The following is an 11,755-nucleotide window of genomic DNA, read 5'->3' on the forward strand; positions in this document are numbered from 1 at the left end:
ATATTAGAAATTCGTAAATTAGCTCAAGCACATTTTGAGACGAATAACTATTTTGTGACATTTTCTAAGAAGAAAAATCAGAAGTGAACGAAAGATAGATGCAGGAAGAACAATGGAAAATTTGGAAGAAAATGAGATTATCTATTCAAAGAGAAAATGGGTAAATGGGTAAAGAAAATTTGGGATAATGGGTAAAATAGGATTAATCGGGTTATTCTAAATGGGGTCGGGTCATTGGGTCAAAATAGGGAATAAGGTTTTTTTTTATAAAATTTGGGTCAATTTTTTGGGATTCCATCTAATGAGGGGTATATTTGGTGAAATTAGTAACGAAAGGGATAAAATTAACTTCATTTTAACGGCGAGAATAAAGTCAAATAATAAACCAAAGTTGAGGGATATTTTTGACCCTTTGCCCTTTGGTAAACATAGAGAATTGGACATGTGAAAAATGCTCTCTGAAAAATGCTTTTAAGTAGGACACTATTATTGTACACTCCCCACAGACAGATAACACACTCATTTGTGAGTCATCTTCTTCAGAATTCTCTAGTGAGGTTGCTGTTTATCAATCATGGCTGTTGAAGTTTGTGTCAAGGCTGCTGTGGGTGCCCCTGATGTTCTTGGAGACTGTAATTTCTAACCCCCTTTGAGATATATGCATACCCTTTTGTGTGTGTTGTTTTTGTGGTAAATTTTCATGGGGTGGTCTGAATTTTTCTGAATTTGTGATGGTTTCTTGATTTTGAGGTGAGTTTAGATAAAGGGTATGTATAAAGACTGTAAATTTCTGGCTCACTAAGATTTATACCTTGTTTTTGCGTGTCTCTGTTGTTTTTGGGGCAAATTTTCATGGGTCGGTTTGGATTTTTCTGAATTTGCTTGATTTTGAGGTACATTTAGATAAAGGGTATCTATAGAGACTGTAAGTTTCTTGCTCATTAAGATTTATACCTTTGTTTTTGTGTCTCTGTTTTTGGGGCAAATTTTCATGAGTTGGTTTGAATTTTTCTGAGTTTGTGGTGGTTTCTTGATTTTAAGGTACATTTAGATAAAGGGTATTTACAAAGACAGTAAATTTCTTGCTCACTAAGATTTATACCTTTGTTTTTGTGTGTCTGTATGTTTTTTGGGTAAATTTTCATGGGTTGGTTTGGATTTTTCTGAGTTTGTGATGGTTTCTTGATTTTGAGGAACATTTAGCTAAAGGGTATCTATAAAGACTGTAAATTCCTTGCTCACTATGAGTTACACCTTTGCTTTTGTGTATCTGTGTTGTTTTTGGGGTAAATTTTCATGGGTTGGTTTGGAATTTTCTGAATTTGTGATGGATTCTTGATTTTGAGGTAAATTTAGCTAAAGGGTACTTCTAAAGACTATAAATTTCTCACTCTCAAAGATTTATATCTTTGTTTTTTGGGGAAAATTTCTATGTGGCTTTTTCTGAATTTGTGATGGTTTCTTGATTTTGAGGTACATTTAGCTAAAGGGTACTTCTAAAGATTGTAAATTTCTTGCTCACTGAGATTTATACCTTTGTTTTTGTGTGTGTGTTGTTTTTTGGGGCAAATTTTCATGGGTGGTTTGAATTTTTCTGAATTTGTGATGGTTTATTGATCTATGGTCCAATAAGTTTAAGGGTATTTCTGAGAATGTAATCTCTTACTCTCTAAGATTTATACCATTGTTTTAGTTTATGTGTGTGTGTGTTAGTTGTTAGTTTTGGGCATGTTTCATGGGTTTGGTTTCATTTTTTCTTAATTAGTGGTGGTTTATTTATTCTAAGGTCCATTTAGCCAAAGGGGTACTTCTGAGACTGTAATCTTCCTCTCTTAATACATATACCATTGTTTTAGTTTGTATGTTTGAGAGTGTTTTGCAATTTTTCATGGGTTTGGTTTCAATTTTTCTGAATTTTTGATGGTTTTGTGATATTAAGGTCCATTTAGCCAAAGGGTACTTCTGACATTGGAGGAAAAGAAAGTGACTTACAAGAAGCACTTGATCAATGTTAGTGACAAGCCCAAATGGTAAATCTGAAGAAAAAAGTACTTTCTTTTTGTCCCAAAGGTAACATTTTTTTCATTCCGAAACTGAAAATTTTGTTTTGGGGTTGTGATTTTAGGTTCTTGGAGGTGAACCCGGAAGGGAAAGTTCCCGTGATCAATTTTGGTGACAAATGGATCCCGGATTCTGATGTCATTGTTGGGATTATTGAAGAGAAATACCCAAATCCCTCTCTCATTGCTCCCCCTGAATTTGCCTCTGTGTATGTTTTCTTCCCTACTTTCTCCATGTGTTTAATAACTTTCTGTATTGGCCACATTTCTCTAGACCTCGACTAAGTGCACTGGATACCAGCCACCACCCACCAGCAACCTGGACAAGGACAGGTGGGAAGAAATCATCTAGTGTTTTTGTCTCTGCTGAGATTTAAACCTGTGACGTCATGGTTCTCAACCTACTTCATTGACCACTAGGCCACACCCTTGGGTGCTTAATTTCTCTGGATGTTTTATTGGCTGCATCTCGGTATTTGCTTTAGATTTTAGTGTTTTGGGTAATGAATATACTTATAAGTTGGAACTTCATGTTGTATGTAGCAAAAGTTATTAAAATAAAAGAAGCAAGATACATTTTTAACGCTTTCTTTGGCTTGAACTCCTTATAGAAATCAAAAGTGGAAGCGTTTTACAGAGTTGCTATTTCCAATTACTTTAACATGGCATTTTTCCTTCAAAATTCCGTGGAAAGGTTTCTTTGTTGTACTTCCCCAACCTTTTGTTCTTTATTCCTTGGAGGGAAGTGATTTGTGAATTCGTCTTAGGTTTCTGCAAGCTACATTTAAATGAAGTTTTGTGATAGTTCTCTTCACTTTTGTGGCTTGAGTTTCTTTAGATCAAGCAAAAACACTTTACTTCCTGTGTTCCAAATTGAATTCACATATTTTGATTTAATCTTATATCTCAAATGTCTTAGGTGAGATTTGGTTTAAAATTCTGAAGAAAATCTTTGTCTTTCTTGGCATTTGGTTGAAAACAGTTCTAATAACAATCTAAAGGTAGTTCTGCGGAAACTCTTTTTTGAACTTTTGCACCAAACACCACCTCTTGTATTTTAATCTTCCGTTGCTGAATACAACATTTCTCTTACTTGTTTGGAGAAGCAAAAAGGCTACCATTGTGCTTCATATGTTTCACCTTTAGATTCTCACCTCTTAATATGCAAGTCAAATTGGACATTCAATATAGAACATAGTAATTATTTAGTTTATCTATCCAGTGTTTCCTTTTAGATGAGTGTCTCTATAATGTGTTTGTATGATTCATCATGGTAATAAGCTAGCAGCTGTTGCAGTTTGATTTTTATTTTATTGATGTTGGCGGGTGGAATATCATCTGTAACTTGTTTGGGATTGCAGGGGCTCAAAATTATTTCCTACCTTCGTCTCGTTTCTGAAGAGCAAGGATTCTAGTGACGGTACTGAGCAGGCTCTCCTTGATGAACTAAAGGCTTTGGAAGAGCATCTCAAGGCTCATGTATGCTGTTTTACATTGAACTGTCTGATATGTTTAACTTAAAGTATGCGTCTCTCATTTTTACCATGATCTTAACTTCTATTGGCTCTGTGAATTTCATCAGGGACCATATGCCAATGGGCAGAATGTTTGTTCAGTTGATATGAGCTTGGCTCCAAAACTGTACCATCTCGAGGTGGCTCTTGGACACTTCAAGAAGTGGAGTGTGCCTGAAAGCTTGAGTCACGTGCGTAATTACATGAAGGTATGCACTCTGTTTCTCTCTGTGTCCTTGTGTGCATGCATGGTCGGTATCTGCTTTGTCTGTGGGTGTTGAGCACATTCTTTGTGCTGGAGTAGTTTGTTTATGTCTTATCGGTGTGTCTCTAAAATTCAAACTCTGATGATTAGAATTTAAAAGAATAACCACATTATATATATATAGTTGTCACAGTTATAATGATTCAAATTCATTTGATGGTTCGAACCTAATACTAGATGTGAGGATTTTCCATACCAAAAGTAGCTTTCGGCAGCTACCTTTTATATTTTTCTTCTTAAACTACTAGTATAATGTATGAATCAACTTGACTTTTCACTGTCCTTGCCTCATTAAACCTTCTCGCATAAAAGGACCGAGAAATGTAAATTTTTTGAGTATGGTATGGAACTTGACATTTGTTGATCAGTTGCTTCTTCATATGTTGATTTGTTGCTGCACTGGTGTCGGATTCTCCAAAAATACACTACTTTTGGAGGATCCACACACACCCAGAGGCATTTCTTTTATGAAGACAACCAAGTTTTTCATGTTTAGCTTCTGATGTTACAATTGCATATTCTTTCGGTTCTCTATGTCCATGCCTTTGCTTGTGCCAAAGATATCATATCTTCCAATTCTTTGAAACAACAGCAAAAGTGGCACAAAAGTTGACACCTTTATGTTCTCCTTCTACAGCTGCTCTTCGAGCGAGAGTCGTTCCAGAATACCAAGGCTGAAGAAAAGTACGTCATCGCAGGGTGGGCTCCAAAGGTTTAACGCATGAACTGACTCGAAACTGTAATCGTGTTGTGTCTCGGGTAGTTAGCAGTTCGATGGGTGCAGCATTATGAACGTGATCTATATAGTATGATCTAAATAAAAACGTTCATCGTTGGTCTGTGGATCGATCAATCCTTGTACTGTTTGTGTCTAATAAATGAGTTATGTTCTGAAACTTTTATTAGTTAATGTAAGGTGTTGGTTGTTGATCTTTTACTTCAGTTTTTGCTATACAGAATTGCTAGATAGATATAGTTAAAGTCTGCTGAAGGGATGTTATATTGACATTCCTTCATTTTATTTTAGAAATAATGGTAAAAAAACGCATCGGAACTATCACTTTATTGCAAATTTCACACATCAACTACTTAGTGATGGTTCGTTCAGGTAGAAAAAAGAAATAACTGATAGTTAAGGTGTGAAATTTGCAGAAAAGTATGAGTTTAGGCGTGTTTTTGATCGTTAAAAAGAGGGAGAAAAGAATAAAGGACATGCATAGTGTAGTGTGTAAAAAAGTTTCAAATTAGAGAAGCTTTTCCACTTGTTTAATAGTGTTCATGTCAGTTTGCACTCACCTCGAGTATTTTCTCGAGTCATCCTTTTCATTGATCGTTAAGCCCTACCTCGTTGATTAAAAAAAAAATTAATCTCTCGAGATAAGTGTGAAGTGAAAAAATTACCCCACCACCCCATTTGTGTCCCCTATCTTACCATGAGCTCTAAAGACGTTTTAACCAGAAAGAGACAAAAAATTCATCGCATTTACTATAAGTTATAATTACAATTTGGTTGAAAACAGTTCTTATAACAATCTAAAGGTAGTTCTGCGGAAACTCTTTTTCGAACTTTTAAACCAAACACCACCTCTTGTATTTTAATCTTCCATTACTGAATACCACATTTCTCTTACTTGTTTGGAGAAGCAAAAAGGTTACCATTGTGCTTCATATGTTTCACCTTTAGATTCTCATCTCTTAATATGCCAAGTCAAAATGGACATTCAGTATGGAACATAGTAATTATTTAGTTTATCTATCCAGTGTTTCCTTTTAGATGAGTGTCTCTATAATGTGTTTGTATGATTCATCATGGTAATAAGCTAGCATCTGTTGCAGTTTGATTTTTATTTTATTGATGTTGGCGGGTGGAATATCATCTGTAACTTGTTTGGGATTGCAGGGGCTCAAAATTATTTCCTACCTTCGTCTCGTTTCTGAAGAGCAAGGATTCTAGTGACGGTACTGAGCAGGCTCTCCTTGATGAACTAAAGGCTTTGGAAGAGCATCTCAAGGCTCATGTATGCTGTTTTACATTGAACTGTCTGATATGTTTAACTTAAAGTATGCGTCTCTCATTTTTACCATGATCTTAACTTCTATTGGCTCTGTGAATTTCATCAGGGACCATATGCCAATGGGCAGAATGTTTGTTCAGTTGATATGAGCTTGGCTCCAAAACTGTACCATCTCGAGGTGGCTCTTGGACACTTCAAGAAGTGGAGTGTGCCTGAAAGCTTGAGTCACGTGCGTAATTACATGAAGGTATGCACTCTGTTTCTCTCTGTGTCCTTGTGTGCGTGCATGGTCAGTATCTGCTTTGTCTGTGGGTGTTGAGCACATTCTTTGTGCTGGAGTAGTTTGTTTATGTCTTATCGGTGTGTCTCTAAAATTCAAACTCTGATGATTAGAATTTAAAAGAATAACCACATTATATATATATAGTTGTCACAGTTGTAATGATTCAAATTCATTTGATGGTTCGAACCTAATACTAGATGTGATGATTTTCCATACCAAAGGTAGCTTTCGGCAGCTACCTTTTATATTCTTCTTCTTAAACTACTAGTATATTGTATGAATCAACTTGACTTTTCACTGTCCTTGCCTCATTAAATCTTCTCGCATAAAAGGACCGAGAAATGTAAATTTTTTGAGTATGGTATGGAACTTGACATTTGTTGATCAGTTGCTTCTTCATATGTTGATTTGTTGCTGCACTGGTGTCGGATTCTCCAAAAATACACTACATTTAGAGGATCCACACACACCCAGAGGCATTTCTTTTATGAAGACAACCAAGTTTTTCATGTTTAGCTTCTGATGTTACGATTGCATATTCTTTCGGTTCCCTATGTCCATGCCTTTGCTTGTGCCAAAGATATCATATCTTCCAATTCTTTGAAACAACAGCAAAAGTGGCACAAAAGTTGACGCCTTTATGTTCTCCTTCTACAGCTGCTCTTCGAGCGAGAGTCGTTCCAGAAAACCAAGGCTGAAGAAAAGTATGTCATCGCAGGGTGGGCTCCAAAGGTTTAACGCATGAACTGACTCGAAACTGTAATCGTGTTTTGTCTCGGGTAGTTAGCAGTTCGATGGGTGCAGCATTATGAACGTGATCTATATAGTATGATCTAAATAAAAACGTTCATCGTTGGTCTGTGGATTGATCAATCCTTGTACTGTTTGTGTCTAATAAACGAGTAATGTTCTGAAACTTTTATTAGTTAATGTAAGGTGTTGGTTGTTGATCTTTTGCTTCAGTTTTTGCCATACAGAATTGCCAGAAGGGATGTTATATTGACACTCCTTTATTTTATTTTAGAAATAATGGTAAAAAAACACATCGGAACAATCACTTTTTTGCAATTTTCACACATCAACTACTTAGATAGTGATAGTTTTTTCAGGTAGAAAAAAGAAACAACTGATAGTTAAGGTGTGAAATTTGCAAAAAAGTATTGAGTTTAGGTGTGTTTTTGATCGTTAAAAAGAGGGAGAAAAGAATAAAGGGCATGCATAGTGTAGTGTGTAGAAAAGTTTCAAATTAGAGAAGCTTTTCCACTTGTTTAATAGTGTTCATGTCAGTTTGCACTCACCTCGAGTATTTTCTCGAGTCATCCTTTTCATTGATCGTTAAGCTACACCTCGTTGATTAAAAAAAAATTAATCTCTCAAGATAAGTGTGAAGTGAAAAAATTACCCCACCACCCCATTTGGGTCCCCTATCTTACCATGAGCTCCAAAGACGTTTTAACCAGAAAAAGACAAAAAATTCATCACATTTACTATAAGTTATAATGACAATTTTACACCTTAATTCCAAACTAGTTGGTTAGACGATATGAATCATTATTGATCATATCGTTTCATTTAACTTTGCCAATAATAATCTTGGGTTAGGTTGGATTAGCCCTTAAGGTGAATGCAAGTAGTGAACATAGTTCTTTTGAAGCGTCTTAGTACGTAGTTATCAAAGAGTGGGAATAACGCAAGGACTTTTCCAAACCCGAATTTTCACAATACAGAATCACATTCACTATAAAGTTCATATTCCAAAAGGTGCATGATTAACAACAACAACATATTCAATGAAATTTCAGGTGAATATGGACCTTAATCTATCATGTGAAGGTAGAGAGGTTGTTTCCGAAGGAAAAGGTGCATGATTGAGATGTGAAAATGAACAAAGTAGCCCCCACTATGTTGACACTCCATTAGCTAAATAACAAGAAAATCACATGTCACATGAACTCTATGTTACAACAAAACAAGACAGCTAGAGGCCCAAATTCACTAGGCAACACCTCACAGAGGACACAAAAGATACCAACAGGGCCATGATTGAATTAGCATATATTAGTATAGTGAACATTTCAATAAGGTACCACATAGTACTATTGTCTAGCTATGTGCTAACACTCTCTAAAATGTTGTCGCATCCATGTCAGATCCTTGAAAGTTGTACTACTTTTAGAGGATTCAACACACACCTAATGACATTTTTTAGAGACATATAGTATTAGTACTTCAATTACCACTTGCCTTTTGAGCTTCGCACCATTTAACGAATATTAATGAATACAATAGGATTTATGGCTACACAAACTGTTGAAGTTTTTTAGGTCTATACACGACACATAGGCTCCTCGAACCATGACATACTTGCTTGTTTGAACATAATTTTTTTCAACGTTACAATCAACAACACGATTATTTGTTATTCCCTGTCTGATTTTTTAGTATGATCATGATCCAATAACAATTTCTGAATCATTGTACTTGCTTCTACCTCTGCCTCTACCTCTGCCTTTGCCTCTATTGCGCGATTTTTATTATGTGATTTAGCGTATGCCTCGAAGAACTCCCTGTTCTCTTTCTCTAACTCATTCCACACTGAAAAATACAAATAAGTATCACAATGATCTGTTAGGTATACAAGAAATGACATATTAGCAATGGTGTAGCTAAGATTGTCAGTTGAACATTCTTCATCGGAAAATAATATTGTGCATATTAGCAATCATCATTATGAGCAGTGAATAAGTTAATATTCATCTGTTAACTTTTAATATACTATCAGGTTATCGAGAAACACTATAACGTCTATAATAAGTGGGATTAGTAAGTTTTTAAAAGTAATGCTGGTTGCTTTGTTATAACAAGTTAAAATATATTAGAAAAATTGAACATTGTCGTTATATATAAGTTAAATTCGATGAAATATTACAACACTAACCAGTAACAGTGATGACAGATTTGATATTTGCATGCTTGGAAAGGGCCTCTATGCATTCCTCTTTAGTCATGTGAAAAATTAGACACTTTTCTATCAGATGCTGCACCTAACATCAAGGACAACTAGGTTAGTACATAATAAAAACAAAAAACAAGAAAATAATCCAAAAAGATAAGTTCCCAAATTTTCAAATACAAAATCAAGAATAAAGGTTGTCCCTTTGTTCGATGCACGAAGCGTTTCACGTTTATAAGAGGTCAAAAAATGGCCGCACCTTAAGAGGTTGTGATGTAGGAAGCCTATCTTAATATAACTATTAGTGACTAATTCCACAGCTCGAATCCGTGATCCACGACCTATAGGTCATAACTCACATGGTGACATGGAGACAATTTACTGTGCTCCAAGACTCCCTTTCAAATACAAAATCAAGAAAAAAGGACAGTCTGGTGGACGAAGCATCCTGCGTTCATGAAGGGTCAAGGATGGGTTGCACCCAAGGGTGTGTGAGTCTGGTGGACGAAGTATCCTACGTACATGAAGGGTCAAGGAAGGGTTGCACCCAAGGGTATGTGTTGTAGGCAACCTAACCTGATGCAACCATCGATAGCTAATTCCACAGCTTGAACTCATAAGTCATAACCTATATGTCATATAAAGACAACTTTATCGTTGCTTTACCATATATCACCCTTTCTAATATAGAATCAAAAGAAGGAAAACAAAAAAAGAACCCTTGCTAGTTCATTGAAGTATCATGATGAATAGGTGGATTTTTTCTATTCGTCCAAATTTTAGTTGACAGAGTTATTCGATACATATATGGATGGAAAATAGCAAATACTATATAAAATTAATCAAGATGCACGCAAACTAATCTAAACACCACGATTAGAAAAAAAATCAAAAATATGAATCTTTTAGTTACCATGTATATGTAAGAAGCAGGGGAATCCCCCATGATAAGTTTAGTATCTGATCTTCACAAAAAGCAAGTTGAAGAAAATATTATATGAGAGATCAAATGCACAAGAATTATATTATATTGTATGATATAATATTATGATAAAATATGAATTATATTATATAGTGTACCAAAAGAGAAATATAGTATTTTGTAGGGCCAAGAATCCCACGTGATAGATAAATGATAATTGGTGGAGAGAGGATTAGAGGAGATTTGTGAATGACCATTTTTTTGTCTTTATAGGATTATTTTCATAGCCAGCAGCCTCCACTTGATAATTTTGTCCATCTATAGACAAATAGTCCAAAAGTTGATACGTTCGATGTATTAAGCTTTGTTATGTGAAGTTCGCGTATTAGGGTAGAAAATTAGTAGAGGTGGGAGTGTTGTCTTGTCTTGTAAAGATTTAGGATTGTTAGTGTCTGTCGTAGTACTAGTCGTATCCTTGTAGTTCTAGTCATTATGTTGTTTATTATGGTTCGATTATTACACTATTTTACTGTTGTTGTTGTCTCTTTCTTGCAAACTTTACACTGTTTTTCTTATTAACGATTGTTTTATCCATTGTTTTCTTCTTTCTTTCCTTGGGTTTAATTTACTTGAGTCGAGGGTCTTTCAGAAACAGTCTCTCTACATCCCTGAGATAGTGATAATGTTTGCGTACACTATATCCTCCCCAAACCCACTTAGTGAAATTTCACTAGATATGTTGGTGTTGTTGTTGAATTTCGGAAAAAGATCAGACTATAAAGATTTATTATACACAACATTTTTACAAGAGATTGTTTCCACATATCAAACTCGTAATTAATTTTCTAATCACATAACAATAATATTATCAATTACGTAAAAATAAAAATGTGGCATTTAAATAATACAAAAATAAGACCGACAACATGCTACGAAGCCGGAAAATTAATGTGTATTACTTCTATCATTTTTAACTTCACATGAAATAAAGATGTCCAAATTGAGTTGTCAATGGGACAACTCCGTTCACGTGGGAACGGTACCTCCATCCTACTGAAGCAAGAGACATAGATTTGACACAGGGGCGGAGCTATAGCCAAATAAATTTAATTGCATCCGCTTGATTGAAAACTATATGAATAGGATGAAATAACTTTTTTGTTTTGTTGTTATAAATATATTTAACTGTGGAATTACTTTTGACACGAGAAGATTCTTCAACATGTTCATTTACTGTAATTTTATAGAATCGGGATATGGAGAAAGATAGAATGTATGCAAATTTTAGTATTTTGTCTTGTGGAGGTTAGAGAAACTGTTTCTGAAAGATCCTCGAATCAAATTATGCATATCAAAGCATATTTAAAACAAAAGTAATGAAGACATCGCAAACAATAGAGGATAAATTCCAAAACATACAGAAGAAACAATATCCACAATAAAATAAAACGATAACCGAATAAGCACTATAAAAATAAGTAGTAGCATAAATCGAGGGATCAAAAATTACAAGAATAGTGTTAATACTACTAGTATGCAAAGGAGAAACCTATCTCACTGGACAACAGATGATACTGAACTACCTGCTAACCTAATCCACAACCTTAATAACTTTTTATCTAAATTCATGTCTTTTAGTTAGTTGGAGGTGCATCATATTCTGTCTAATTAACTCTCAAATATGCTTTTTCGACCACATCTACTCCTCCTGAAGCTCACCACATCGATATAAACCTATCTCAC

The 11,755-nt window shown here is 35.0% G+C and overlaps 3 protein-coding genes across 5 annotated transcripts; 2 read left to right on the forward strand and 1 right to left on the reverse strand.

Annotated features, from left to right (window-relative positions):
• Positions 1-493: 493 nt before the first annotated feature.
• DHAR (dehydroascorbate reductase-like protein) lies at positions 494-7,094 on the forward strand. 2 transcript variants are annotated; one of them, XM_006345865.2, is made up of 7 exons: positions 494-632; positions 1,940-2,030; positions 2,126-2,269; positions 3,422-3,539; positions 3,643-3,783; positions 4,477-4,570; positions 6,826-7,094. In XM_006345865.2, the coding sequence occupies exons 1-6, from the start codon at positions 575-577 to the stop codon at positions 4,555-4,557; spliced, it is 633 nt and encodes a 210-aa protein (XP_006345927.1). In that variant the 5' UTR covers positions 494-574; the 3' UTR covers positions 4,558-4,570; positions 6,826-7,094.
• LOC102598042 (glutathione S-transferase DHAR1, mitochondrial-like) lies at positions 5,723-7,094 on the forward strand (the record flags this gene model as incomplete). The annotated part of the gene is made up of 3 exons (XM_006345949.1): positions 5,723-5,857; positions 5,961-6,101; positions 6,795-7,094. Coding segments are annotated over 3 exons (357 nt in total), but the record flags the coding sequence as incomplete, so codon positions are not given.
• A 1,312-nt stretch (positions 7,095-8,406) lies between these two features.
• On the reverse strand, positions 8,407-10,126 carry LOC102600127 (uncharacterized). 2 transcript variants are annotated; one of them, XM_006345867.1, is made up of 3 exons: positions 10,004-10,126; positions 9,076-9,175; positions 8,407-8,732 (listed from the first exon to the last, which is right to left on the reverse strand). In XM_006345867.1, exons 1-3 carry the CDS (start codon positions 10,034-10,036, stop codon positions 8,557-8,559), a joined length of 309 nt encoding a protein of 102 aa, XP_006345929.1. In that variant the 5' UTR covers positions 10,037-10,126; the 3' UTR covers positions 8,407-8,556. The 2 variants fall into 2 exon arrangements, with proteins under 2 accessions (XP_006345929.1, XP_006345928.1); XM_006345866.2 differs by having other exon boundaries at positions 9,076-9,181; positions 10,004-10,115.
• Positions 10,127-11,755: the final 1,629 nt, after the last annotated feature.

Source organism: Solanum tuberosum, unplaced genomic scaffold (genome assembly GCF_000226075.1).
Source record: "Solanum tuberosum cultivar DM 1-3 516 R44 unplaced genomic scaffold, SolTub_3.0 scf00072, whole genome shotgun sequence".
In the NCBI taxonomy this organism is placed as follows: Eukaryota; Viridiplantae; Streptophyta; class Magnoliopsida; order Solanales; family Solanaceae; genus Solanum; species Solanum tuberosum.

Bases quoted from the DNA above. Each gene is read 5' to 3' on its own strand.
- DHAR (XM_006345865.2), top strand. From the start codon at position 575: ATGGCTGTTGAAGTTTGTGTCAAGGCTGCTGTGGGTGCCCCTGATGTT. The intron at 2,031-2,125 runs GTAAATCTGAAG...TTGTGATTTTAG, and splicing joins GTTAGTGACAAGCCCAAATG to GTTCTTGGAGGTGAACCCGG. The intron at 2,270-3,421 runs GTATGTTTTCTT...TTGGGATTGCAG, and splicing joins CCCCCTGAATTTGCCTCTGT to GGGCTCAAAATTATTTCCTA.
- LOC102600127 (XM_006345866.2), bottom strand. From the start codon at position 10,036: ATGGGGGATTCCCCTGCTTCTTACATATACATG. The intron at 9,182-10,003 runs GTAACTAAAAGA...CCTTGATGTTAG, and splicing joins CTGCTTCTTACATATACATG to GTGCAGCATCTGATAGAAAA. The intron at 8,733-9,075 runs GTTAGTGTTGTA...TGTATTTTTCAG, and splicing joins ATCTGTCATCACTGTTACTG to TGTGGAATGAGTTAGAGAAA.